Source organism: Mustela erminea, chromosome 18 (genome assembly GCF_009829155.1).
Source record: "Mustela erminea isolate mMusErm1 chromosome 18, mMusErm1.Pri, whole genome shotgun sequence".
NCBI lineage: Eukaryota > Metazoa > Chordata > Mammalia > Carnivora > Mustelidae > Mustela > Mustela erminea.
In genome coordinates this window covers 3,925,916-3,952,569 of record NC_045631.1, presented here as the reverse complement: position 1 = coordinate 3,952,569, position 26,654 = coordinate 3,925,916, and the positions used below count along the sequence as shown (strand labels likewise).

At 45.2% G+C, this 26,654-nt stretch overlaps 2 protein-coding genes across 8 annotated transcripts in view; one reads left to right on the top strand and one right to left on the bottom strand.

Annotated features, from left to right (window-relative positions):
- LOC116577656 overlaps positions 1 to 26,654 on the bottom strand; it is a 31,369-nt gene that overhangs the window by 3,436 nt on the left and 1,279 nt on the right. For 5 of the 7 annotated variants that reach the window (XM_032321214.1, XM_032321208.1, XM_032321212.1 and 2 more), the window contains exons 2-10: positions 26,375 to 26,514; positions 24,001 to 24,085; positions 18,884 to 18,920; positions 12,276 to 12,556; positions 8,637 to 8,702; positions 8,248 to 8,278; positions 6,245 to 6,367; positions 2,747 to 2,798; positions 716 to 911 (exon numbers count right to left, since the gene is read on the bottom strand). In XM_032321214.1, coding sequence (XP_032177105.1) covers positions 716 to 911; positions 2,747 to 2,798; positions 6,245 to 6,367; positions 8,248 to 8,278; positions 8,637 to 8,647 — 413 coding nt within the window. In that variant the 5' untranslated portion in view covers positions 8,648 to 8,702; positions 12,276 to 12,556; positions 18,884 to 18,920; positions 24,001 to 24,085; positions 26,375 to 26,514. The remainder of the gene's footprint in view (positions 1 to 715; positions 912 to 2,746; positions 2,799 to 6,244; positions 6,368 to 8,247; positions 8,279 to 8,636; positions 8,703 to 12,275; positions 12,557 to 18,883; positions 18,921 to 24,000; positions 24,086 to 26,374; positions 26,515 to 26,654) is intronic. The other 2 variants (XM_032321210.1, XM_032321211.1) reach the window with 2 other exon arrangements.
- LOC116577654 (hepatitis A virus cellular receptor 1 homolog) lies at positions 14,217 to 15,639 on the top strand. The gene is made up of 2 exons (XM_032321200.1): positions 14,217 to 15,037; positions 15,148 to 15,639. Exons 1-2 carry the CDS (start codon positions 14,256 to 14,258, stop codon positions 15,260 to 15,262), a joined length of 897 nt encoding a protein of 298 aa, XP_032177091.1. The 5' UTR covers positions 14,217 to 14,255; the 3' UTR covers positions 15,263 to 15,639.

Genomic DNA, 26,654 nt, shown 5'->3' with positions numbered 1-26,654 from the left:
CAACGTAAATCATTTGAAAATTCCAGGCCAGCTAAGCATTCTCGTATATATGTTTTAAAAGAAAGCAATTCAAGCATTTGATCTGGCTGAAACCTTGGGACTGATCTCTAGTGACTAAAAGGGGGCTCTTCCTCTCAGCTCAGCCACAAAGTCTCAGCTGGCTTCTCTTCAAAGCCCGTTCTTCACCCACCAGTTCTACCAACACCCTCCTGGTTATCTGTACTTCCCACTTAGAGACTGAACACGTTTCTGCAAATCCAAACAGAAAGCCAGTAAGACCATGCTTCTGGTCCATCTGGACACATCTGGCGGCTTGATCTGTCTCAGAGGAAAATGCAGAGAGGGCAGGTAATGACTTAGAGGAGTAACAGGGAACTTGGCAAAGCAACATGGAGCGAGCAGAGGCAATCTGGGTTAAGAGTCCCTAGGACCTCTCTCTCCTCAGCCACAGTTCCTCCCTCTGCCCTTCAGTTTGGGGCTAAATGCTTTCTAGCTCTTCCCATGAGAATGTAAGAATGAGCTCCCGATTAGGCTACAGTGATTCCTTTTAAATTCCTCTGCTGCACATTGTAAGACCCAAGAGATGCTGACTGTGCATGCACGTGCGTGTATTTGTAATGATTTTAAAAAGCCTAGATGACTTTTTGCCGAAGTTTTCCAGGATGTCCCTTGAGTGCCATCATTGTAGTACCTCTAAAGAGGTGTGTTTCCTCACCAGGAAGCCAAGGTCTTGACCATCTTCCTCCGGACCGCAGAGTAGATGCTCTCCAAGGACAACTTGACTTTTCTTATCTCCAAGGGCAGTGACTCATGGTACACACTCTGCATGTTTCTGAATGTGCTCAAGCCCCTTCCTTCTTGCAGGACTTTCCAGCATCCGTAAAAGTAACTGAAGATACCAAGGGGCCTTCCTTCCAGCATAAGAAAGGTGAGAAAGAATAAAGAGGGATCACAAGGGGGAAAAATATCTTTTCTGGTATTTTTTTAAATTGAGCTATTTCTTATACACAATAAAGTACACAGACCATCGGTGTCCAGCTCAGTGAAACGTTACGTGTCGGTGCCCACATAATCACTGTACAAATCAAGATACAGAACGTTTCTCGCACCCAAGTGTGTTTCCTCCTACCTAGTCCATAGCTGTCTCCCAAAAGCAACCACCATGGATGTCTACTGCCCATGGATAATTGTTACCTGTTGAGTTTCATAAAAAGGAAATTGTAGAGTATACTTGGTGTGTGTGTGTTTTGCATCTTTTGCATACATGACTTTTTTTACGAGTCAATTCCACTTGTTGCATATGTCAGTACTTTGTATTTTTTTTAACTGAAATATAGTTAACACCCAAGGCTACATTGGTCTCACGTGTACAACACAGTGATTCAATCTCTATACAGTACGCTACGCTCCCCACAGGGTATCGACCATCCGCCACCACATTATGCTATTACAATGCCACTGACTGCATTCCCTACACTGTACCTTTCATCATTTTGAAATATTGTTTTCATACTCTTTGGGTAAATACCCAGTAGTGGAATTCCTGGATCCATGGTATTTAATTTTTTGAGGAACCTCCATACTCCTTTCCACCGTGGCTGCACTGGTGTGAATTCCCACCAGCAGTGCCCAAGAGTTCCTTCTTCTCCACATTCTTGCCAACACCTGTTGTTTCTTGGGTTTTGAGTTTTAGCCATTCTGACAGGTGTGAGGTGGTGTCTCATGTGGTTTTGATTTGCATTTCCTGATATCGAGTGATGTTGCCCAACTCTTCACGTATATGTTGGCCATCTGGATGTCTTCTTTGGAAAAAATGTCTAGTAGTTTGTGTTTCTGTTTTGTTTTGTTTTGTTTAGCTGCAAAGTATTCCAGGAAATGAGCATTTCACAGTATATTCTCTCCAGGGATATTTTCTATTGGCCTGAAGTTGCATTTACTCATCTCATCATCTGCCACATCCTTTCTGCTCTTAAATCCACCTACTGAGTTCTGAGCTTCTGATACTGCATTTATGTTTCATTTTTAGAATTCCCATTTGACTATTTTTAAACAAAGACTCTAGTTTTCTGGTGCAATTTCTATTTCTTTTTTTTAATATTTTGTTTATTTATTTGAGAGAGAGAGAGAGAGCACGAGAGGGGAGAAGGTCAGAGGGAGAAGCAGACTCCCACAAAGCCTAATGCGGGACTCGATCCCGGGACTCTGGGATCATGGCCTGAGCCAAAGGCAGTTGTTTAGCCAACTGATCCACCCAGGTACCCAATTTCTACATTTTTGAGTTAATTAGAGTTGTTTTTAAGTCCTTGCTTGCTCATCCTAATATGTTAATGGCCTCTGTTACATGGGTTTCATCGTGGCTTGCAGCTTAAAGCAATAAAATCCCAACCCAAACTGTTGAGCACCACCATCGAGAGAATTTCCAACAGAGTCTTCTGGTTCCTTCATAAATGAGCTATGGGCTCCTTCAGAGGTGAAATGACCCACCAAGTTTTTTAAATAAGCCAATTCTTGGCAGGTTAATGCACTGGCTCAGTTACGTTTGAGAACATCCTGACTGAGGTCACTCCGGGGCTTCCATGAGGCAGTTCTCAAATGAAAGGTGGCTATCGTTTTGCAACTGTGGGTCAGGAAATACCAGAGTCAAGAATTTCTTCGTGTCTGAGACCACCCTTCTCTTTACCCAGGGCTCTATGACTTTAGATTCTCTGTCCTCTCAGCAAAGGCTCCCAGTCAGAATCCTCCCTACCTAGTTCAAATCTTTCATTTAGCTGTGGGTCTGATTCATGCATCTTGGTTTTCTAAAATAGAAAAAGACAATAGGTTATAAGATAAAAATTTTCCTCAAATATAGCTTTTATTCTGTTGCTTCCTTGGTGCAAAGAACTCTCAGCGGCTCCGCACTGCCCATCCCAGTATGCACAGACCTCCCTTTCAGATTTGTATTTAATTAACGTCTTATGCAAACCTACTGCTTCAGCTAAGCTAGCCTGCTCCCAAAACATCTCCAGTGTCACACGATGGCCTACATGGGACAATCCATCCCCACCCCCATACCGGAGTTCTGCATATTCTCTGTAAAACTCCTCATCGAGGGACAGTGTCTTATTCATCTCTGACATCCCAGGAAGTAACATAATGACCAGTACGCAGTGGGAACTCTAGATAAATCTCCACCGTTATTTTGGGAGGTGTAAATACCAACATCACCTTGTTCTTTACTGAAAATGACTCTGAGATCTCAAACTCTGGATTCCACCCTCCCCCCCATCACTAGGTCATCAGTGGATCACATGTTAGAGGGAGGTTATGTTCTATAGCCAGTTCAAATTCTAATTAAGAATGGTCAAATTTATTATAAGGATGTGAAACAACAATAAATCTTGCGTTCAGATTAAAAAAAAAAAAAAAGCATTGTTGAATTTTCCCTCAAAAAATCCTGCAAGTCACCCCTAAAAAAGAATGTTGATCATTTTAGGTGTATGATAACTTCTTTCAGGAAGTTCAACACAGCCCAAACAGCCAGCTTATCCTGACATTGGACTAAGTGGCTGTTTTTCAGCTGGGAAACACGGGAGATGCTTGGCTTATGTTCAGAAGCCATGGTGCATGAAAAATATATTTCCATTCATTTTTCATATGTTGGGTTTTGTCTTCTTCTCTTGGAATGCATAGTTGGTTTCCCACCAATGACTCCATTGGGGTCCCTTACTTCCCCCCTTTGCCATTCTGCCTTTCCTTCTTGAACCTGCTGTTCAACAACATGGGGATCTGGGGCTAAGTTCTCAGTTTACTAGCTCCACCTCTGCTTTCCTTGGTCCATCAATCTTCAAACCTATGTTTTCATTGATTTTCTTTGATACTGTAATTTCTTACTTCTTGGAACTCCCACAGCCCATCTGCTGGCTTCTACTATGGCACCTGGACAATTTTATTTTGCTCAAGTTGCAAATCATAGACTAGACTGCAATGCCTCGTGGGCAGGAAGTATATCCCATCCTGTTTTGTACCCCTTTCGGCACCCGGCATGGTGCCATGAACACAGCAGGTATTCTACAGTGTTTGCAGAATGAATGTGAATTAACGACATATTAGGAAGCATATACACTGTGGTTTCAGGATGGAGCTCCTGGAACCGTAATAGAGATGCAGAGAGACCAACTGGAAGCTGAGGATTCTCTGCATAAGGAGTTAAAGACTTCAAAGTAGAAATGGAGGGAATGACAGATAGACACAAATGAACATCCCTGTGGTTGGAAACAGGGTGCAAAAGAGGGCATTGAGGTTTACACCTGGGTGTCTAAAGATTGAATTTACCATTTATAGAAGAGGGGCTATTTTTACATGCAGAATGGGAAGACCTGTGAGCTAAACATGTTGAGGACAGCAAGGTGAAAATGTCTAGCATGAACTCAGAAATAAGAATATAGTTCTCGGGCAAGGGACCTAGATCTGACTGTGGATATGGGAATCCTCTGTTGAAAGTGAAACAGAGGAGACCCTGAGAGAGTGTGGACACAAATGCAGGTGCACAAGGACTCACCCTTGTGAAAACCTTGGGGGATACAGGCGCGCGCACATACATACTCATATATATATATATCCAGGTAGCTTTTTAAATGTCTTGTTCACCTCTGAAGGTAGCCACCAGCCACATGAAGCTTTTAAAATTAAAATTAAAAATTCAGTTCTTGAGTCATGCCAGTCACATTTCAAGTGCTCAGTAACCACACGTGGCTAGTGGGTATCATACTGGACAGCACAGATAGATTTAAAATTCCCATCTCTGCAGTAAGTTCTAACAGACAGCTCTGGCCTAGACTGAAGGAAAAAAGAATGACAACTGGAACAAGAACTGTTGTACCAAGCTAAGCATACATTAGGATTGGTTTGCTAAGTGAATATGCTAAATCTTAGCGCCTTTGCTATTTGCAGCAAAAACTTAAAAAAAAAAAACCTTTTTATTATGTAAGTGACAGATGGCTCCATGTAGAAAAATATTAAAAAGTTGGAAAGCAGAAAGAAAAAATTAGAAATCCAACCCCCAACCTACCTACCTACCAGATCTAGCCATTGTTAACATTTTTGAGTCAAGCTGTCTGGTTTGGTCTTTTTAAATACTTACATCTGAATAATAATGGAAATCATATTATACATAAAATTTTGTAAACCACCTTGTTCACCTGAAAGTATATCATCAACATTTTCCCAATGATTAGCCCATCTTTAACCTGGAGCCATTTCCTAGAAGTGTAACTGCTAGGACACAAACATTTTAAAGACGTTTGTTGTATCACACGATTTTATAGGAAAGTTTCACCAGTTTTCACTCCCAGCAGTAAACGTCTGAAAATTCTGGTCATCCTCTGCCTCTTCTTAGCCTTTTCCAAGGTCATTTTTTAAAAGTTTTTATTTACACTTGATCTTAGCCAAAAGGCCAAGAAATGATATATTATTTTAGGTTTTTACCTAAATTCCAATGAGTTAACACATTTGTTATTTGTTTTGGGTAGACAATACAGTGATTCAGCACTTTCATACAACCAAGGTCATTTGATTGCTTCCTATCTTCACCAGTTGTGCTCCAAACATTTTTTGTGATTATTGGCCAATTACATTTATTTTATGTACTTTTTGTTGGCGCACGTACCTATTTTATTATTTGTCTGTTATTTATAAAACTGCACTTCATATATTAAATGTTGTCAGTCTACGTATGTAGAGACACAGAGGTAGAGCTTCATAGCCATCTCCCCAAGTTCTTTTAGCTTGCTTCTGATGTACAGAAAGTTTAAAATCTGCAGACCATCTAATGTTTGTCTTTTTCCTCCGACTGATCTTCCTTTGCTTTTCCTGTTAGATTTACCTAAGTGCTCAGCACTGGTTTCTTCTTCTAGTTCTTCTATAATGTCAGTGTTTGGAAAGAGTTATTTTGATACATGCTGTCCATCCTACCTCACCATGTTCTTAAAGATGAATTAAAGAAAAATCATATTAAAACAGTAGTTAGCCATTATTTGCCCAAGTAGTCTTCTTACCATTCATTTAAAACTCCTCTCAGTTTGAGGTGATTGACTGACAAACAGGCTACTAAGAGTTAGAAGAAACTTGAACAAGAAAAGAAGTGACAAGAATAACATGGAATCAGTAAGGGTTACTGCAATATTTAATCAGTACTTTCTTCCAGTAGGTGCTGCACTGGATAGGAAAGTTTTATATATCCCATCCCTCTGCCAAGGCAGCTCACCTTCCTCCTACGGGGCATCACAAGAAGTAAGACCCAGCTTAGCCTTGGGTATCCTTCAGAGATGAGTGATGGGTGAGGGCAGCTGGGGGACTGAGGGCTATTACTGTGGTTGGTCTTCTGATTCTGGAAAGAGAAAGGATGCAACACTAATAGTGCTTCCAAGTCTGACTCGGTTAAAGAAAAGGACATACCCTGCTTGCTTATTTACTCAGTGTCCCCTCGTGGCACCCTCATCTCTGACATCCCCTGGAAAGTCAAAGAGCACAGAATCTCCCAAATGACCACATGGGGAAAGGGCTCAAGCTCAGCCCCCAAATCAATCCTTTCAAACCCAACTTCCCACAGCTAGAATTTTATGTCCTACTGCTTGTTGGACAGTTGCTCTGTACCACAAATACAGGTCAGAGAATGTTCTGGGGCAAGGAATTTGTATCTTACACTGATAAATGACCCCACACTTCGGGGAAGATTTTCACACACGTTCATGGAAAGTCCTTGAACTAAATCTCCAAATCTCTACAGTTGGGGTTGTTGAGTTATCGCTATAGGGGACTACAGGGGATCACTCAATTCTTGTTACCTAGTCCCAGGTATGGCCCTAACCAGCTCCCTGACTTAGATCCCATCACCCTCTAGGTCTTTGTATCCTCAGCCTGGCCCAGGATCCTGCCCCATGCATCCTACGTCCACCTCGCCAACACCTGCCACCACTGCTGCTTGCTTTGAAGAGGATCACGCCTGCTGAGAGCATAAGAATGCAAACCCACACCGCCCCTGCAACAGCTGCGTCCAGAGCAGGCAGATGAAGATCTGAAGAATAAGCAGCCCGTGGCACGGGCAGCCCGTTCCTCAGTTCCATGCAAAATGAGGAACTGGTTAGGTCTGCATTTTCTTCTTTCTGACTATATTCACCTGTTGTGGACACAGGCTCAGGTCGTTCAACAGGTGTCTAGGGGAGAGCCTATTTTCCCAGGGAATGAGGACACAGAGAGTCAGGGGAAAAAACTCGTTCTGTTGTAGAGAGGGGATGTATTTGACTTTCATTATATTTGTAAAAACTCCTATTTGGAAATCACGATAAACAAAAGAAATGGATTAACAGGTAGGTGACAGGAAATCCTCCAATCACGTGAAACTTAACTAGTTCAGAATGGTTCTTTGAGAAAGGCTTAGTCAAGCCCTTAAAGAATCACTTTAAGTAAGTTACTGGGGAACTGCCCGGCTAGCTCAGTCGGTAGAGCATGAGACTCTTAAGTAAGTTACTGGGGGAGTACCTAACATGCTGAGCCTCAGCCACCATCAGCCACGAGATCGATCCAATAAATGCACTGCAGTCCTTACTGCAGAGGACAGGTTACTTATCTAGTAGATAAGTAATCTGTTGAGGGGTAGCCTGACACGGGCCATCCCCCTAAACCCACTAAGACAAGGTGCTCATTCAGCCACTCAGTTACCCTCCAACGCTTGCTTTATTTGGTGTTTTTTACGAAAAGTACACGTAATCCATCTATCCTTGTTAAAGTGTGTGTGTTTCAGTATGGGTGCCTGTAGAGCTCTGACTGACTCCAGAGGACGGTGCGCCTATTGCATGGGGCCCCGCTATGCCCAGGTAAGGAAAAACACAGCAGAACCATAACTAGCTTCCTTGGAACTGGCCTGGACATTCAAGAACTAAAAATTATAATGAGCCATATACTCTCCTATCTTGAAAATAACAGGAACTCCAATATGGGCTACTCTTACCCTACAGAATTTTCTACAGCATTTGTATTTAAATAAAACACTCGGTTCTCTCTTGTCTTCCCCAATGGCAGGACAGATGGATGGATGGATAGATGGGCAGATAGATGACAGATTAGACTCTACAAAGAAAAGGGAGGGAGAGAGAGAACCAACCTCTTTCTCATCCTCCCATCCCATTATCTTCAAGTAAAGGCACTATTTGTTTGGCAAACAAGTCATGGACACTGGAACGGCTGCTGGTTCATAGTATTTCCACTTACCTTCTCCTTGGGTCTGGGAAGTATCTTGAGTCTAAAAAGGAAAACAAAAAACCCAAAAGAATTTGTTCTCCAAGGAAACCAGACAGCACTGGGGTTGGTGGCTCCTGTCAGCTCTGGGGACTCCTTTTCTCTCAGGATCCCAAGAGCAAAATGTGTCCAGATTTTGGCAGACCCATCTTCCCCTGCCTCTCCCGCCCTGAGCTCGTGGGAAAGATGTCCTACAAGGTGTGGTGTTGGGAGGGCAGGACCTGGGACAAGGAGCAATTCCACAAGTAGGTGTATTGGGAGAGGAAACAGATCTGGTTGCCTCTGGAAGAAAAGTGAGCTTTTGCCTCCGGCGGCCCCTCGTTGAAGACAGTTCCACCACCCTCACTGGGGAACCCTCTTACCTCCAAGTCATGGGGAGGCCATTCGTGTCCCCTGAGTCAGACCTGTATTGTCTCTCCACTGGAAGATTAAAGAGAAAGAAAGGAGGAGGTAATGAACACCATCCTCCCTGTGCCCCTCTGAAAGAAAGAATCCAAGTCAGAGGAATGTTTAAAAAAAAAAAAATGCCCACCCGAGGAAAATACTTCTGGGATTTGACATCAGAGGCATGTCCCAAACAAGGTCAACTTATTTTTAAACATGTTACTTAAAAAAAAAAAAAAAAGCATCTGTAATATATTTCTTCAATCTCCAGATATTTTTTCAGATGAAGTACCTCTGTGTTTAAAGTAGTAACTACAACAGTTCATCTGCTACAGAGTGTCCAGAAAATCTGGAAATGTAGGAGAAATCATGTGTTTATTGTACTTTTCCCAGGCGAACAATCAGACGCTTTAGTGGTTGAATGAGCTAGTCATTACCTTTGCTTTTACCTTTCTCCCTGCCCTGCTTGATTATTCTTTTTGAAGATTTTATTTATTTGAGAGAGATTGTGTGAGAGAGCACAAGCAGAAGGGGCAGGGGGAGGGGAGGGGTAGACTCCCTTGCTGAGCAGGGATCCCGACACAGGGCTCCATCCCAGGACCCTGAGATCATGGCCTGAGCCGAAGGCAGACGCTTCACCGACTGAGCCCCCCAGGCATCCCCTGTCCTGCTTGATTATTCTTGATAGCATTCAACATCACTGGACACGAGCAAACATCGCAAGGCTGGTATACCAGATACCATAAAGCAGCACCATAAGCGAGATCACTATGTGCCACAGTTCCTCATACCAGTATAGGGACATCACCAGCTGCATGTCCTTGCTGGACGGCCGAGGGGAGGGACCCACCAGAAGTGATTTGCTGGGGGATGAGAACATCCACCCTGGTGGTAGCACCCCCCCGACCCCGACGGGGTCAGACTTGCACCACGTGACTGAAATTTGCAGTTTGGGGAGAGGCTCTGGAATCTGGATGATTTTCAGTGGTGTTGTGTTTGCACACCTAAATCAGTAAGACCTTGGGAGGCTTGAGTCACCAACAAGCCATTGTTGTCTCTACTACAGTGGGCAACATCCCCCGTGCATTGAATTTATGTGCATGTAATTGATGAGAGATCAGTTTCGGTGGCTTGGGAAAAAACAGTGGAAGCTCGCCGATAAACCCTGTAGAAATACATTGTAGGTTATTTTCAGAGTTTTTCAACATTTGAGAATGAGCTAGAAGGCATTGTTTTGGTGGCCAAACACAAAATCAGTGATGACTGTGAAGATGTCCTAAAGGAGAAGTGGAATTAATTTCTAAAGAAGAGTCAGAGGGATCAGTTGAAGCATCGGTAGAATGCTGCGGGGACATAAAATTGGTGCCCTGCCCTTGGCGTGTGACATACGGTAACCTCAAGGGCAAATTCGGACTCTGACTTTCTAACAGAATCCCCAGGTAAGACACATTCCGCCGCACAAGACCTAACGATTTGGAATCCTTCTCGGACGCCGCACGTGGGTTTGTGAATGTAGGGAATTCATGGGCTGCTCACGAGCCCCGTCTCCAACAGCCTGAGGAGCAGCAGGATCTGAGGAACAAGGAAAAGTGGATCTAAATCCATTAGCAATCTGTTTGCAATCAGGATTCACCAAGTCCGTTGCCTTTGGCTCGGCGGCAGCTGTTTTGAAGAATAACCGGCAGGTTCGCACACCCTTCACCTGAAATCCCTCCACTTTCATGATACATTTCTGTTTGGTTCTGAAAGTAGATTATGAAGATAGTCTGGGGCGTTGGATTCGTCACAAGAGCTACGAAGAGCTATTGAATGGCTATATTCACTGGATCATCATTCTCGCTTGCCGCTCTAGTAAGCTTCACCAAAAAGATGAAGATCAGACAGTTAAGGGGCGCCTGGGTGGCTCAGTCGGTTAAGCGTCTGCCTTCGGCTCAGGTCATGATCCCAGGGTCCTGGGATTGAGCCCCGCATCGGGCTCCCTGCTCAGCGGGGAGTCTGCTTCTACTTCTCCCTCTGCCGCTCCCCCTGCTGGTGCTCTCTCACTCACACCCTCCCTCCCTCTCTAATAAAAATCTTTATTTAAAAAAAAAAGAAATTTGACATTTAAGAAACATTTGAAGCAGCATTTAAGAACCAGCCTTGCTGTGTTTTAATGAGGGATAAAATCTGGGGACTTCAGACCAGCCTGGTCCGACACTATCGTCAGATGGAAACCCATGAGGGCCTTGTTGACAGATTCATGCAGCATTTATCTCTGAGTGCCTACTCCGTGCTACTTTCACAGCTCCTACTATGCCTTGGAGACTGGAAGCCCTCTCCGTCGCAGACAGTGAAGAACACTATTAGGGAACTAAACGAAGGAGATGCTACTTTAGAGAAGGTGCTCGAGGAGGACTTCTCAGCGAGTGTGATGTTTGAGACCTTCCTGAATGCTAAGAAAAAGCCAGAGCTGGGAGGGAGAGAAGCAAAGGCCTGTGTGGCCAGAGCCCAAAGAAGGAATGGGATGCAGGATGGGGGTTATGCAGGATGGGTCCTCCCAATGGAAGGTTGAAGGCAGGGACAGTTGCGAGCTAACTGCCTGTCTAAAAGCTCACTGTGGATGCTTCGTGGAGAAGGCACTGTCAGAGGCAAGAGGGGAAACAGACAAATTAGGAAGCTAGGACAGTCATCCAGGAGAGGGCTGGTGGAATACGGACCAGAGTCACAGTCACACAGACGGGGAGAAGTAGTGCGATTTTAGGTGTTCTGCACATCTCAGAGCAAATCTGTGCCCTTTGACTGGGCTTTGCTCCCCGACTGCACTTGGCACTGGAACATGGCACTCTCTATGAATCTATTAAAGCTTAATGCCATACCTCCCATTTATACAGAACTTCTTGCTTGAGAAAGTGGGTCAATAGTATCTTATCTGATTCTCACAGCAACTGTATGACGCAGAAAAGACAAATATTAATCCCACCTGAAGAAGTTAAAAGTCACACAACCAGAAAGCGTCTCGCCTAGCCACTCTGATTTCGAATCTAAGCTTTCCCCCTCCCCAAATAATACACTATCCACACAAATCAAATAAATGGGTTTTCCATGGCATTGGACAAGGTAGTCCCATACTGATGAGGAGCAGAGAGTCCAAGGTCGAACTAAGTTAGGGAAATGTCCCAACACCTTCTGAGTGTATGTGGCTGGAAATATCAGATGCACACCGAAAATCACTGGATGGGAACAGGCAGGCTTTTACAAGACCAGGGGAAGTGACCAGAAGGGCGTTTGTATAAGTCCTCGAAGACGGTCCTAAGGGCATGGGAAGACACGTGGAACTTGGCACGGTATAGAGAATATTAGAGCTGGAAGAGAATCTAAGGATAAGGCGATACTATTTCGTAGAGGAGGTCCACACACAAGGTCTAAAGAGGGAAAAAGAAGATGCTGAGATCGGTCTGTTGAGGGGGTGAAAGGCAGGTGGGTGGGCTGGGAAAAAAACAGCCGGTCAAAAGTAGCTGTGTCAAAAGTAGCCGGTCAAAAGTAGCTGTGTCTCGATCTGTAAGAGAAACAGGGAGACTGGAAGGAAATAAGGTGAAGTCTACGTCAGAGAAAGGGAAGGGCAGGAAAATGGCGCTCACTGTGGGCGATCGTCACTATGTCCATACTGATGCCGGCTGGCAGGCACCTTCCCCTTCGGGGAGGGTCACGAGCTTCCCGTGGACACCCACTCCTCGGCGTCACCCTCTGAAACCACAGTCTCCGCCTCTTCCGCTCTCCGGCGGCCCCTGGTATCTGCTTCTGGTCCACTCCTTTGATTGAATTATTTGTATCCTGAGACTCATCAGTCAGCCTTTTGCATCGGATCCTTTCTTGGATCTTCCTGCCCCTATCGCTGGTCCTTCTCTTCCGCCTGGTAATTCTGGAAGGGGAGAAGTTTGCAGGAAATATCTGAATTAGGGATTCCCCTTTAGTTGCCAAATAAAGTAAGAAAAATGTCTTAGCTGACCCCATGGTCTGGCCCAAAGACACCGGCTCTATTCCCCTCCAGGGCCCAGCCCCTACTCTCTAACTTCTCAAAAGACACGACGGTTTCTCCCAAACAATCCACCTTTCACAGCTTCCTTCCACCCAGAATGTCCTCCTCCTTAATCTCCACATATTGAAACCCTTGATTTGGGGGATAGGCACAGAAAGCACACATCTATGGTATTATCCTGCCCAACATCCCACTTCCTTCTCATGTTTCTGTGACAACCCCCCCTTTCCTATCTCAGTCATGTTGTCTACAGGGGGCCAATCCCACCGCTGGAGCCAGCCACGGACCTGCTACCCAGACCCAGCATGCCGGCATACTACTTCCAGCCACAGTGTTCAAAGGTGGTCAGAGGGACTCCCTCAGGCCGATCAAAACCAACGGCAGGATGTTGGCTAGAACTTTCAAGGGGAAAAAATACACCCAAGCTTTTACATTTCCAGTAATGTACAAAATGCAAACACAACAGATAATTTGGCCATCTAATGATACTCAGTTTTGAAATCTATAAACCAAAAAACCTAACAAACATAATGGGAAAATCGTCACTGTGAAATATTTCAATCATCTTTTCACCAAAAATCAATAGATCAAGTAAGGGACAAAATCGGTAAAGTGTTAGAGTATGTGAATAACTCAACAGACTTGATCCAGTACTCATCCATGGGATCTCAGGCCTAAAGAACACACTTTTTTGAGGGGAACCTGGGTGGCTCAGTCGGCTAAGCATCTGACTCTTGATTTCGGCTCAGGTCATGATCTCAGGGTCATGAGATCAAGCCCCACATCGGGCTCAGCTGGAGTCAACGTGAGACTGTCTCACCCCCTCCCTCTGTCCCTCCCCTGACCAAGATAAATCAATAAATCTTTTTAAAAAAATACATTTTTGAAGCACACATTAAACACTAGCCAAAGAATAAAAATAAACTAACCATGATAATTTCACAGTGAAAAGTGTTGAAAAATTAAAACTTATTCTTAAACTAAGGAAATAGTATCAAAAGAACTCTTAAGTTCTTCAAAGACCATCCAGGAAGGATATTTACAATACTTATACCTAAAAGGTTGAAAGGTTAAAGTCATTAACTTGACTAGAATGCCAGCCTTTCCCAGTACAAATAAGCAAGACACTGCTCATCCTAACGGGTACAGTAAAATAAGAAAACTAAGAAGAAGTAGGAATGTTAAACTGGGAGAGACAAATTGACATTACTAAGAGGAAAAAACTAATAAAATAAATGATAGTCAACAAACTGACCAGATACAAGATCCACTAAAAAGAAAACAAACAAACAAAAAAATAATATCAAAGCTACTTAAAGTGTAATAGAGAAAAAGATGTATTTCCATAGCAATAAAATTAAAAATCTTTTTTAAAATCTGTATTTCTAAAATCTATAATTCTATTTTCTAAAATCTATATTTCTATAAAATATTTGCAAATAAATAAGAGACAGACGGCAAGACCTAGCTGAAGAAATATACAAGGACAAGGAAAAAAGACCTGCGTTAAAGAACTTAACCATGGAGACCACCAGAGGAGCTGGAAAACTCCGTCCTGGCGTACCTGTAGGCCGTAACCATCATGCAACCTTGGGTAGCCATCTCAGGCCTCCTGCTACTTCTGACGGATGCTGTAGTTTCTTACACTCAAGTGACTGGCGTGGTGGGTCACTCCATCACGCTGCCCGGCACCTACTCAACAGCCCCTGGAGTCACTACCATGTGCTGGGGTCGAGGGGCATGTCCCATGTCCCGTTGCTCCGATGAAGTGGTCTGGACTAATGGATCCCATGTCACTGTTCGGAAGCACCCATGTTATAAGCTAAAGGGAAACATTTTAAGAGGGAACGTATCTTTGACCATAGAGAATGTGGCCCAGACTGACCGTGGTCTCTACTGTTGCCGTGTTGAGCACGAGGGGTGGTTCAATGATATGAAACGCACCCTGTCACTGGAGATAAAGCCAGCTGAGGTCACCAGTGTTCCGTCGTCACCTAGGGTCTTTACCTCTACTTCTGCAACGCCAGCACCCACGCAGAACCTCAAGCCAGAAACTACTTCATCCTCTGCCCTGCAGACAGCAGGAACCCAGCCTCCTGGACCACGGGAAAGGAGCACAAGACAGCCCACCGATTCACCATTGTACTCCTGCCCCACCGATGGGAATGGCACTGTGACACAGTCTTCAGATGGCCTTTGGCATAGCAATCAAACTCATGTGTCGCTGGCACAGAATCCGTGGACCACCACCAGTAAGGGACTGTACATCGGCATTTGCGTTACTGCTGCGGTATTGTTCACCGTGCTGGTCATCGTGATTACCAAAAAATATTTCTGCGTAAGAAACAAGCTGGAACAACTAAAGGCTCTGGGAGTTGCAGATACCCAACCTTGCCTGCATCTACATGAATGTGCTTGTCATCCTTTAGAGGTGGTCTGCTTTTCCTAAAAGACTCATGTTGTTCTTTCTGTAGCATGGTTTGCATGAACGACCCTCGGACTGGAGCTTTGCAAAGTGCAGCCAAAGTGGGCATCCGAGCAGAAGACAATATCTACATTATTGAGGACAATGTTTTCGTCATGGATTAAGACCCAGTGGCCCTCTAAGGATTTATGTCCTTAACTGTGGGAGACAATGACAAGATACCACCAAGTCAGAGTTCTTGTAAGCCCTAGAATGATTTTTCTGTTAATTTCCAATGATAGTCCAACATGTCAGTTATATTGGGTAGAGTGCCTGGTTCATCTGTGTATAGTCACCCTCATTGGCCATAGAGTCCTAATTTTTTATGCTAAAACTTAATTCACTGTTTCTCCCAAATGTGAACACTTTATAATTACATATTCTCTTTGGATCATATGAACCTTATCTCCATCAAGAATGCTCACCAGTGAGGGAAGAGCTACCACTTTGGTCACCAAAGCTGTCAAGAAAAGCAGACTAGCAGTTAAAATCAGAAGATCTGATGTGGGACTTAAAGGACTTCACTTGGAAGCAGTTTTGTGATAATCTCTTGTTTGTAACTCCAAATGTTAACATTTCTTAGGTTCGCCGAGGCTTTCAAATCACAGGGGTACACAGGTCTTTATTTCCCCCATGGGGAAATAGAAGTGCATATGATTTCACCACTACAGGTCAATCTGATTTTGCATGGCTCTGGAAATACATAGTATTAAGGTTTTCCCTGGACCCGGGGTGGGTGCTTTATCAGTTAGAAGAAACTAGGGTAGGGAGTGGACCAAGTAGATACCAGGGAAAGAAAATCAGTTGCCCTGTGATTTATTGCATGCTATTTCTGCTACACCAGTTCCACAGTTCCAAGCATTTGTATATATGATTGTCACGCTCTCTGAACTAATTTTTAGAATGAGGCAGGGCAGAAATAAATAGAAGAAAAAAAGGGAAACGGCTAAAAGAAATAGAAGAAAAAGAGGGAGAAGTTTAAAAGGCTTCCTGCTTTAGAAAAGTTATTTTGCAAAGGTAACAGTGTTGTTTGAGAATGTTACTAGTTTCAATCAAAATTCTAAATTGTCCTCAGGTAACTGCAATTTTAAAATTGCTCTGGAAAGATGAAGGGTGTTTTTTTAAATAGTAAAAACAGTTCCAGTACTATTCCTTTTTTTCATGGTTCAGTTAAATTTTTGGTTTTTCTAAGAGTTAAGCAAAGGCTAATGGTGAGGATATCTTTAGTCATTAGAAGCTTTGCTACATGAACAGTTAAGGAGGCTGGGTATTAATTTCAATCTGAGTAGACCTTGAAAGAAGTCCTGCTTAGGGTTCAGAGTTACTCCATAGTGGTCTAGGAGGGCAGGATGTTTGTTTATTTCTGAAGACAACATCTTTGGCTTTGGTCTGTGGGGTTCTAGGACATGGATAGGACCTCCAAATAAAGGTTATATGGGCAAATAGGATTGTTAAACATGCTATACTGGGTTTTCCAAATGATCTGGCCCAAGAAATTTATTGTTTAAACTGTAGTGTTTTTCTTTTAAATTCAAAATAACATGATAAACATGGAGATTTCAGATTAAAGCCTAGATTTGTAGCTTCTCTGGAAAGACCTGGCAACACTGGATGGCATTCCTCCATGGTCAGGGCCCCATTAAATGGTGCTATTACCATCCCTCCCCCCGCACCCAGTCCCCGCCTTTCCTGCACACATACAATTGTCCCTTGCTCTGTGACTGGCACTTTGAATTTCTGACAGCTCTACTCTCCATACCCTTCTTGGAGATTTATGATGGCACATTAAAAGTTCTGAGAGTCTGGTTCATGTTACCCAGCATTTCCAAAACTTACTTGAAACCCGTAAGCACAGTGACTACCAGCCTACCCAGTAACATTCCGTGAAACAGTATGTAAGAACATGTGGGGAAGGAGGTGGTACACAGAATTAGGACTAGGACCTGAGTTCTAGTCTTACCTCTTAACAGAAACACTGGATGACATTAGGGTGAATCTTGTTGCTGGCATTTTCTAATCTTATCTTGCATAATTATTCCCATAATTGTATTGATGTGTAGCAGTAATTCCAACGACCTGTTACATCTAGTCTTTGGAAAGTGGAAAACACTACAGAAATGCAAAGAGCTTTTTGGGTTTTATCTTTGCCTTTTTTTTTTTTTTTTTTGGTCGAGTTTGCAATAATAGATTTAGCCTTAGTGCTCAGTAAATAATTTCAGTGTTGTTGCATTCATACGTTTTTTGCTATATGGTACTTTTTTGGGGGGAGCAGGAGTAATGTATCTTTTTTGGAAAAGTTGATACTTGGTAATTTGGCTAATTTTATGCTGTAGAAAAATGTGTATTGTAGAGGATGAATAGGTGAGAAGGGAGGAAGGGGAGGTATTTAGTTAATACTTAATTCCCTCCTGTGAGTATATCCATCTTGTAGAATGTAATCGAGTTTTGTTTTCAATCCTTCAAGACAATTGAGGTTCCATTTTCCACAGTCTATCTTGGGACTTTAGGACACTGGTGTAAGTAAGATATTTAAACTTGAGAAATTCTGCACGTCTTTAAGGAGTAACAGAACCAATCTTTTCACTAATTGCTAATCACTAAGATAACTTTATGAGTACATGATAGTATGAGGGACTCTTTGTGACTAGTTTCGTTTGTGGGTACACATTAATAAAAGATATTTTTGTTTTCAAAAAAAAAAAAAGAACTTAACCATGATTATGACTACAAACACATCAGAATCCCTGGGATAAAAAGAAATGTCCATCAGTAGGGGTTTAAAAACTCACAGGTACCTGAGCCCTATAGCGCACAGAGCACGAGGTGGAAGGAAGGAAGGTGTGTCCATCCACACCAATAGGGAAACATACCCCAGCCCTACTGTTGAACTACAGAAGCAAGTTGCAGAAAAGCAATTGTGGGAACACACAAACGGACCAAAATTACATGCTTTTTCCTATAAAAGCGATGCCTAAGAGAGATGCGGAAGGAAACATTCCAAACAGATGACAAGAGTTACTTCCGGGGAGGGCAATGAGATTCACATAGGGCCAGGAGGAAGGGGTTGATTCACTTAGATTGTATACAACATTTTGTAAATATACTATGTCATTTTAAAGCAAAACAACTGCTCAAAATATAATTACATAATACAGAATTATACTTAAGGAATCACGACGTGTGGATGACAGTATCCCCGTACCTTGCAAATGGAAGGCAATAAACATTTATTAACCCATCAAAAGATCTATTAGTCTTTAATGAAGACATTTTTTTAAAAACACTTGATTTATAATTAATTTCTTTTTCTTAAGATTTTATTTATTTGAGACAGAGGGAGAGCCTGAGCAGGGGGAGAGAGGCAGAGGGAGAGGAAGGGCGAGAAGCAGACCCCCCACTGAGCAGGGAGCCCACTGTGGGGCTCGATCCCAGGACCCTGAGATCATGACCTGAGCAAAGGGCAGACATTTAACTGACTGAGCTGCCCAGGCATCCCTATAATGAAATAATTTTGAAATAGCTTTTCGGTTAACCAGCCAGAAATGTTGAAAGAATTCCTTTGAGAGAATTGATCAATCATGAGGAAAACAGCCCTAGAAACCAAACTTCCTATCAAAAAGTGATTTCCCCCCTATCTTTTTACTTTTCTGTAATTCTTGGCTTTCTATAAGTATAGTACTTATATTTTAAAAGAAAAAATATAGGCTTTAGGTCCCTTGCCACCAATCCAGTGCTCCACATCTCACCCTGATTCTGTCCCAGTCCTTGCGCTGTGTTGGCTTTCTGGAAAACAGAAAAGATCACCCAAGTTACACTCTGCCAACTGGCCTAGGGTTATTTGCTGAGGGTGGTGTTTTTATGGTCAGTGCAGTATCTTCATAAGTCCTGAGACTTTTCCCATGTCATACTTGTATTCAAATTTTTCCCAAGTCCCTGATTCTTCTTTTTTTTTTTAAGATTGTATTTATTTACTTGAAAGAGTACAGAGGGAGAGGGAGAAGTAGGCTCCCCACTGAGCAGAGAGCCCGATGTGGGGCTCGATTCCAGGACCCTGAGATCATGACCTGAGCTGAAGTCAGATGCTTAATTGACTGAGCCACCCAGATGCCCCGATCCCAATTCATTTAAAAAATCAAATCTAAGGGGCGCCTGGGTGGCTCAGTGGGTTAAAGCCTCTGCCTTCGGCTTAGGCCATGATCCCAGGGTCCTGAGATCAAGCCCCACATCAGGCTCTCTGCTCTGCTGGGAGCCTGCTTCTTCCTCTCTCTGCCTGCCTCTCTGCCTGTTTGTGATCTCTGTCTGTCAAATAAATAAATAAATAAAATCTTTTAAAAAAACCAAACCTAAATGCCTCACGTTGGCATTCAGAACTCTTCAAAATACTGAGTGCCTGAAGCTTGTATGTTGTGTAAAAAAAAAAAAAAAAAAATCCATTTACTAGACAGACGGCCATAAACAAATACACTACTACATATAGATACACACGTACACATTTACTCTCTCTCTCTCTCTCTCTCGCTCACACACCCACACTGAGCAAGGAGCATCTCAGATCGGAAAAATATCAACACAGGGTAAGTGACTGACCACTCAGGGCCATAGGTATTTCAATAGAGACTGGTAGGATTTTGACTCACCTGATTCGAATGTTTAAACATCAGTAACAACAATACTCTTCATTCAAATAAAACTATTCGGAAAATCGGCTTCAGTTCTGTGTTGTGGACTAGCTGCTTGTCACCCCGGAAAGTCTGCCTCTCCAGACCTTGTCACCATCCTCACCATCTTCTGTCTCTGACTTGGACCATCCTCTGCCTGTGTCTCCTTAGGACCTTGGGCTTGACTGTGGGGACCACGCCCATCATCCAGGGAATCACCCCACCTCTCTGTCCTTAACTGACTCACATTTTTTTCCCCCTGTAAACTCCCTTCTGCCATGTGAGGGAGTGGTCTCAGGTTCCAGGGATTTGGGACATGGGAGCTAGCACGCAGCAGATCCCAGGGTCTCCGCTGTGTACAGCATCCAGTGCTCCCGGGGGCTCAGGCATCTGTGAGGCCAGGAGGAGGCGTGGCCCCGGGCTCTGTACCTGGGGCGGGGCAGTGGGGGCACAGCCCTCTGCCTCATTGAGGACTTTCGAGCCTGGGAGACCCGGGGAATCTACGTTGCTGATACCATGGCCACCAAGCCATACCTTCCCTCTTCCCCCCATCCTCTGACATCCTGGGCCCCGCTGCAGGAGAAAAAAAATTACATGTGGATGAAAGGCCTTCTTGTCCCTAGACTACAACATGCATGGTTCAACAGGCCCCTGGAGAATGTGGCTGCCTCCCTCCACCTCCCAATGTCTGGGGCTGCCCTCCGGGGTTCAAAGATACTCCTCACATCTGAGATGGGACAGAGAAGGCAGGAGAAACTTTGGCCCCCAAAATCGGGTTTTCCAATCTTTCAACACATTTAGATATACATGAAAGTCTTCCTCTACCTCTCTGTGAAATTTAGGTTTAAGTGAATGGGATTAGATTTCATGAAAACCCGATCTGAGTGTTTAGGGCACAGTCTCCGCGGTTGAGAATCTATATACCATTCCTAGCTTGCAAGCCTCTTTCCAATTTGCAAATACACATTTAAAACACTGGAGATGTAGGGCAGCTGTGTGACTCAGTCGTTTGAGCACTGGACTCTTGGTTTCAGCTCAGGTCATGATCTCAGGTCGTGAGATGGAGCCCTGCGTCGGGCACCAGGCTCAGCAGGGGAGCCGGCTTGAGATTCTCTCCCTCCCACCACTCGCACTCTGTCCCCCTAAAATAAATGTTTTTTAAAAATAATAAAATAAAATACTGAAGATGCTTTCCCAAATGGTCGTCCTTTGCCCCCACTTGGTTATGAAAGCACTATTTTCCGCTCCCTCCATCCTGGGGAGACTCTCTCCCCCACAGATCATGTGCCCTTTCTAAGACACTACTTTAAGGCTGAGCATGGGCCCCATTCAGGATGTCGGAGACCACTGACAGGCTTGCATTGCCCTTAACGGGCTTCTGGATTTTTCGAAGTAGTCCACAGACGCGCTCAGCCTCAGTGCTCCCTCTCCTTCCTGGTGAGGGCGCCAGGGAGCTCAGTCCTGCCTGTGCTCCAGTGCTCGAGTCTACAGTGTCGTCCTCCTGTCCCGGGAAACAAAGAGGGACCCCAGGCTGTGGGCTTGCAGAGAAAATTCAGCACGTCGGGCGGCTGGCCTCTGCGGGGCGGAAGGGGGAGGCCCATCCCTGGCCACCGGGGACTGACTCAGAGAAGGTTCCAGAGTGTCCGGGAGGAGACTGTCCTGAGCAGTTTCACAGGGAGCACTCTGACCACCCTGGTCTGGGGCCCGGCGAGGGTAAGGGATGTCCAGGCTTTTACTTTCTGGTCTTCTGTTGCTTAAGGAGCTTGACTACGTTAAGCCATGCAGGCAGGTGAGATGCACATACAGCTCCTACTTTCGAGCTCTGAGGGTCTCATGGGCCATCCCGAACGAAGTTCTGTAGGAACCCAAGCATACAGAGGAGCCAGGTGCCTGCCGGGGTGTCCAGAGGGCTCCCCAAGGTGAGGTCACGGCTGAGTTGAGGCTTGAAGCCTGCATGGACATCTTCCAGGTGGAGGGGGGAAGTGTGTTCCAGAAAGAGAGAATGGCAAAGGGCAAGGGGTGTGAGAGAGCCTCCGTGTTTGGGAATTGGGGAGGAGAGCACGGGGAAGGGAGGGAGGAGAGGTGGCCGATGAAGTCAAGACCCCATATGTGGGTCTTTGCCCTGCCCACCCTGTCTGCACTACTCCAAGATCGGTGCTCCTTCTCACTTGTGTCTTTTTTTTTTTTTTTTTTTTTTTTAAGATTGATTCATTGATTGATTTGGACAGAGAGAGAGCACAAGCAGGCAGAGCAGCAGGGAGAGGGAGAAACAGGCTCCCCGATGAGCTGCGATGGACTCGAGGCTCCATCCCAAGACCCTGGAATCAATGACCTGAGCCAAAGGCAGATGCTTAACGGACTGAGCCCCCCTAGGCATCCTCCGATTTGTTCCCAATGGTGTTTATTGTTCTTTTATGACGATCAAATGTACAAGGCCCCTTCCCACTATCAAGTTACCTACAAGATGATGTTAACAGGGGATCCTATCTGCGATTTTATTTACAAAACCACATTGTGGATTTGCAAATGAAAAGGTGTCAAATATCCCACCCGTGTCCGCGTGTTTCCCTGTGGATGCGTGCAACGGTTCACTGTGGTGCCTGGTACTTCTGGGTCAACTCCAGTCCCCACAGCAGACATAAAGAAAACGGTGAAAGTTGTAGGGTGTTACAATGTTCGCAGTGAAGCACCGTAGGTGCTGGTAATGGAAATGAAGTTGAAAACCAGACGTGGGCAGCTCAGGGGACTGGAAATGCAGAGAGCCTGGAGATCATGCCCATAGGGTCTCCTTAAGCCTTTGCGGGTTAGGGGAAGGGCACCTGCATAAAGATAGGACCCATGACAGGTGCCCTGCCCATCCAGAAGAATCCAGAACATGGGACTGGGAAAAACACAGCTGGTACCGGTTATCAACAAATAGCCTTCTAATGCACACTTCATTATCTGCTCTGAACAGGCATTTGGACCTTCTAAAATCTCTCCTTTTCCAGCTGGCATGACGCTAAGCTTTGTCAGCAGAGGACATTGGAGAGGTGTTGCGGAAAGAAGGGGCTTCTTGTTCTAGTTCTTACTGGTTCTCTTAGCACATAGACGTCTTCTCAGTGCTGGGTATGCATGGTAGCCAGCAGCCCCCAAGAGCTTTCCCCAGCACCCCCTCTGGGGGTTGCACTGGTATGCCTCCCAGGGGGCCCTTCCTGAGAGCAGCTTTCCTGCATACCCTCGAGGCCACATTCCCATCAAATTTTGCCAGGCAGTATATTTCTCTATATTAAACTTGTCTGAATTCCCCTGTGGTTTCTGTCTCCTGGTTGGGCTCCCACAACGCATGGCAACAAGATCAGGGACCGAGCACAGGTATGGTTCTGTCACTCTGGGACCCAGCAGAAGATGCTGGGCACACAGACAGCAAGTCGAGGAGTCGTCTCCTTTCGTCCTTCCTGGAGACACAGGGTCCTGGTGGGGAGCTGAAGAGAAGGGCTCCCTCAATTTTAAGAGAGAATTAAGTATGTCCTATGTCCTCCTTGCCACAACTGAAGCCTGTCCACTGAGCACGTGTCCCCAGCTGAGCTATTTTCCTGCATCCTGAACTTTCTAAATCTTGCCTTAGGTCTTATGAAGCTCACCTCGATGAGAAGGTAAGAGGCATAATAAAAACAAAGACCCGCGTAGCATTTTCATGGGCTAGGCACTCTCGTGACTCTTTCAAATAAGTATGCTCCTTACAATAGCCCCGCGGGGTACGCCATCCGTGATGCTCCACCATCATCCTCGAGCTACAGGGGAGGGATATGCCCAAACTGCAAATCTGGTAAAGAACAGATCTGGTCACAGACTCCAGAAAGTTTGGCTCCAGAACCATTTTCCAGTGCCATCAAAGAATTATCAGAGTTTGAAGGACCCTTCCCATTGCAAGGACCTCCTTCTGGATTGTGCATATAACCACAGTCAGACCAGGGAGATGAAGTGACTGGCTTGAGGCGTCTTTGGTCAGTGTGTGACTGGTTCTAAAACTCAGACCAGCCATGTCTCCGGTTGAAGCTCTTGAGTTCTTCGTTCCTCGATGCTGTCTGTAAGCCCTGTTACTTTTCCCCCATATCGTGAGCCTCTTTTCTTTACCTAACTATGCCTTCCTCTGAGCTGCCTTTATCAGCAGAAGAATCTCGAAGAAACTCATTTTGGCAAAGCTTCCCCAGGAGGCAGCTTACCGTATTTCCACTGCACTTGAGGGTCAGAGACCTGCCTTGAGGCTGCTGTGGATGCTTCTATTTGAGGTGGCGTCGTCCTCAGCTCCTGAAAAAAGATGAAGTTGTGGGGTCAACTTTGTGAGGTTGCCGCGGGGGCAATGTTCTGATGGGACTGGGGGTGGGGGTTGCGGGGGAGGAATGGGACAGTCACCCCAAGCAGGTGCATGCCCTTCTGTAAAGCTTATCGCTGATACCCAGCTTGAGAGATTCACAGATGGCAAGAATTAGGGAAAACTGAGATCATTTAAAATATATTTTAAATTCAAACTGAATTTTGTTGCGTTAGAAACTTGCTATAAATTACGGGATCCATTGTTCATGTTTTCCTGTCCTCTTCACCTCTTGCGTTCCCTGCTAGAATTCTATAGTCATTGGCTCGGAAAGCTCACGCCACAGAGAGAAGCTTCTGGCCTTACTTCCACCAGGCAGGTGACCTTGGCCACGTCGTTGGACAGGAACACATGAAATCGCCATCATGGTAGGTCAAAAATGGTTCAATATGATCCAATCTAAGTATGCTCCTCCCTCTCCCTCTGTCTGCCGCTCCCCCTGCTTGTGCTCTCTCTCTGCCAAATAAAGAAAATCTTTAAAAGAAGAAGAAGAGGAAGAGGGAGGAGGAGGAGGAGGAGGAGGAGGAGGAGGAAGGTGGGGGGGCACCAGTGAGCCCCAGGAATCCAGGAGTAAACGTTGCTTGGTGGGGTGGTGGTCATGGTTTACCTCCTGAAGCTAATACTCAGAGAGCTAGGGCTGCCCGCTACCAAGTTATGCCCATGGAGGCTGGAAGCTAGAGAAAGCAACAGATTCAGGGAAGTCTCTGAAAGACTAGAACTTACCCTCTAATAAGTACATGTTCTAGAATCCAACCTACTCAAATCCGTATGTCTTCCTTTTGGGAATGCACCTTATAAGAGAGGCTGGGAAATTGGAGGTCCTCCCTCTCCTCCAAAGCCATATAGCTCTCCGCACCCAGAGCACGAAGGACCACAGGCTGTCCCGACCCTGCAGATTTCCAGTCTCTGATGCAGAGGAATATAGTTCTAAGACAGATCTGCCTAAGAGCAGGCTTGCCAGCCTGACTGGAGGCACCAACCATGTTGGAATGTATCCAAAAAGCATCACCAGCTGTAGGTGTGCAAGTAGGTGATCAGTTCTGACGGTCTATGAAACCCTCCACGTAAATCAGAGAAGGTTCCTGCTCCTCCTAATAATCTTTTCTCGGTGACTGGGGCTTGATCCCTTGCAAAGCACGGTGACCGTTTCTTGTTCAATGTTACTAGCGCCCACTGTTAACGCATTCGGTCCCTTCATTGACACCGCAAGCTGGGTGTATTATCATTGTCCATCCCATGATGGAGCTCTGGTGCAGACCAATGAAGTAAGTGGCCCCAGGTCTCCAGCTGGGAAGTGGCAGGGTTCGAGGCCATGTTTGGCTGGTTCCAGAGCACAGGCTCATGACGGCTTGGTAAACATTCACTTTCCAGCATTCAGATCCATTTTCCTAAATGATCCCATGAAAATAACAAGGGATGCTATCATAATTTCAGGGGTATCCTGGCAGACTGGCTCTCCAGGAGAGGAAAGGGGGGGGAAAAAAAAAGGCCTGATTTGCAGCTTTTGCTGATTTCTAGCCTGTAAATAATTGCACCACGACGGATGTCAACTACAGGTGCCTGGTGACTTTCCAGAATATTTAACAGTGGGCTTCCAGGAGCTGGTGTGAGCCCACCCGGCATGCCACTGCCGAGTTCCCATTACACCGACGAGCTGACCAAGGCCCCAAGACATCCATACACAGGCCATGAGGCCTAATTAATAGCAAACTCTGAATTTGAACTTGGGTCCTCTACAAAAAGGCTGTTGGTCACTTGCACAACTCTATTTGTACTTCCCATCTAGGGATGGAGAAAAGAGAGCATCACTACCTAACAGATGGGTCAGACCACTTTTTTGACAGTGGAGTGTTCTTTAAATTTGGTCTCTCCCACCCCTGTGATTTAGACATTAATGGGGCTGTTCATGTGCTCGCTGGACCGAATTGGAGGGCCCTTGATCAATGAGCAAAGACATGGGAAGAAGGGGAGAAGGAAAAGGTAGAAGGGGAGAAGAAACAGAGGTGTTGGCTCAGGTGGAAAGTAAATGGAGTAAGAGAGAAATATTCCGGGGGCCCATGGCAAGGCCGTGAGCTGATCTGTCTGCCGGGATTCCCGTCTTAGGCCAAGAGCACCTGCGCTTTCCTTCTGGAGGGTGAGGGCATGCTCAGTCTGTGTAGCTTGGCTGCCTAGGTCTGATGAAGGAGTGTGTGACACGGCCCCAGCCACCAGGATGCCCCAGGCACCTGCACGCCAGTCCATTCAAATCCAGCCTGTCAGGGGGAATTCTGGGATGTGGCTAGGACGACAGGAAACGACTATTTCTTGAAGTCCTTTGCTTGAATAGCACCTGCTGGCCATGACCCGGCACGTAGGGTTGAACCCCCTGAAAGAAAGTAGAATTTTGGGTAACGTCACAGAGATTTCAGGAGCATGACTCCTGGTATATCTCACAGATTTGCCAGCGGACTCGTCAACATCTCGGTTTGGAACACTCCCCGGGTAAGAACTGCCTGGGTTCAGCCA

Coding starts and splice junctions, on each gene's coding strand:
- LOC116577654 (XM_032321200.1), top strand. CDS start 14,256: ATGCAACCTTGGGTAGCCATCTCAGGCCTCCTGCTACTTCTGACGGAT. Junction 15,038..15,147: donor AACAAGCTGGAACAACTAAA/GGCTCTGGGAGT, acceptor TTCTTTCTGTAG/CATGGTTTGCATGAACGACC.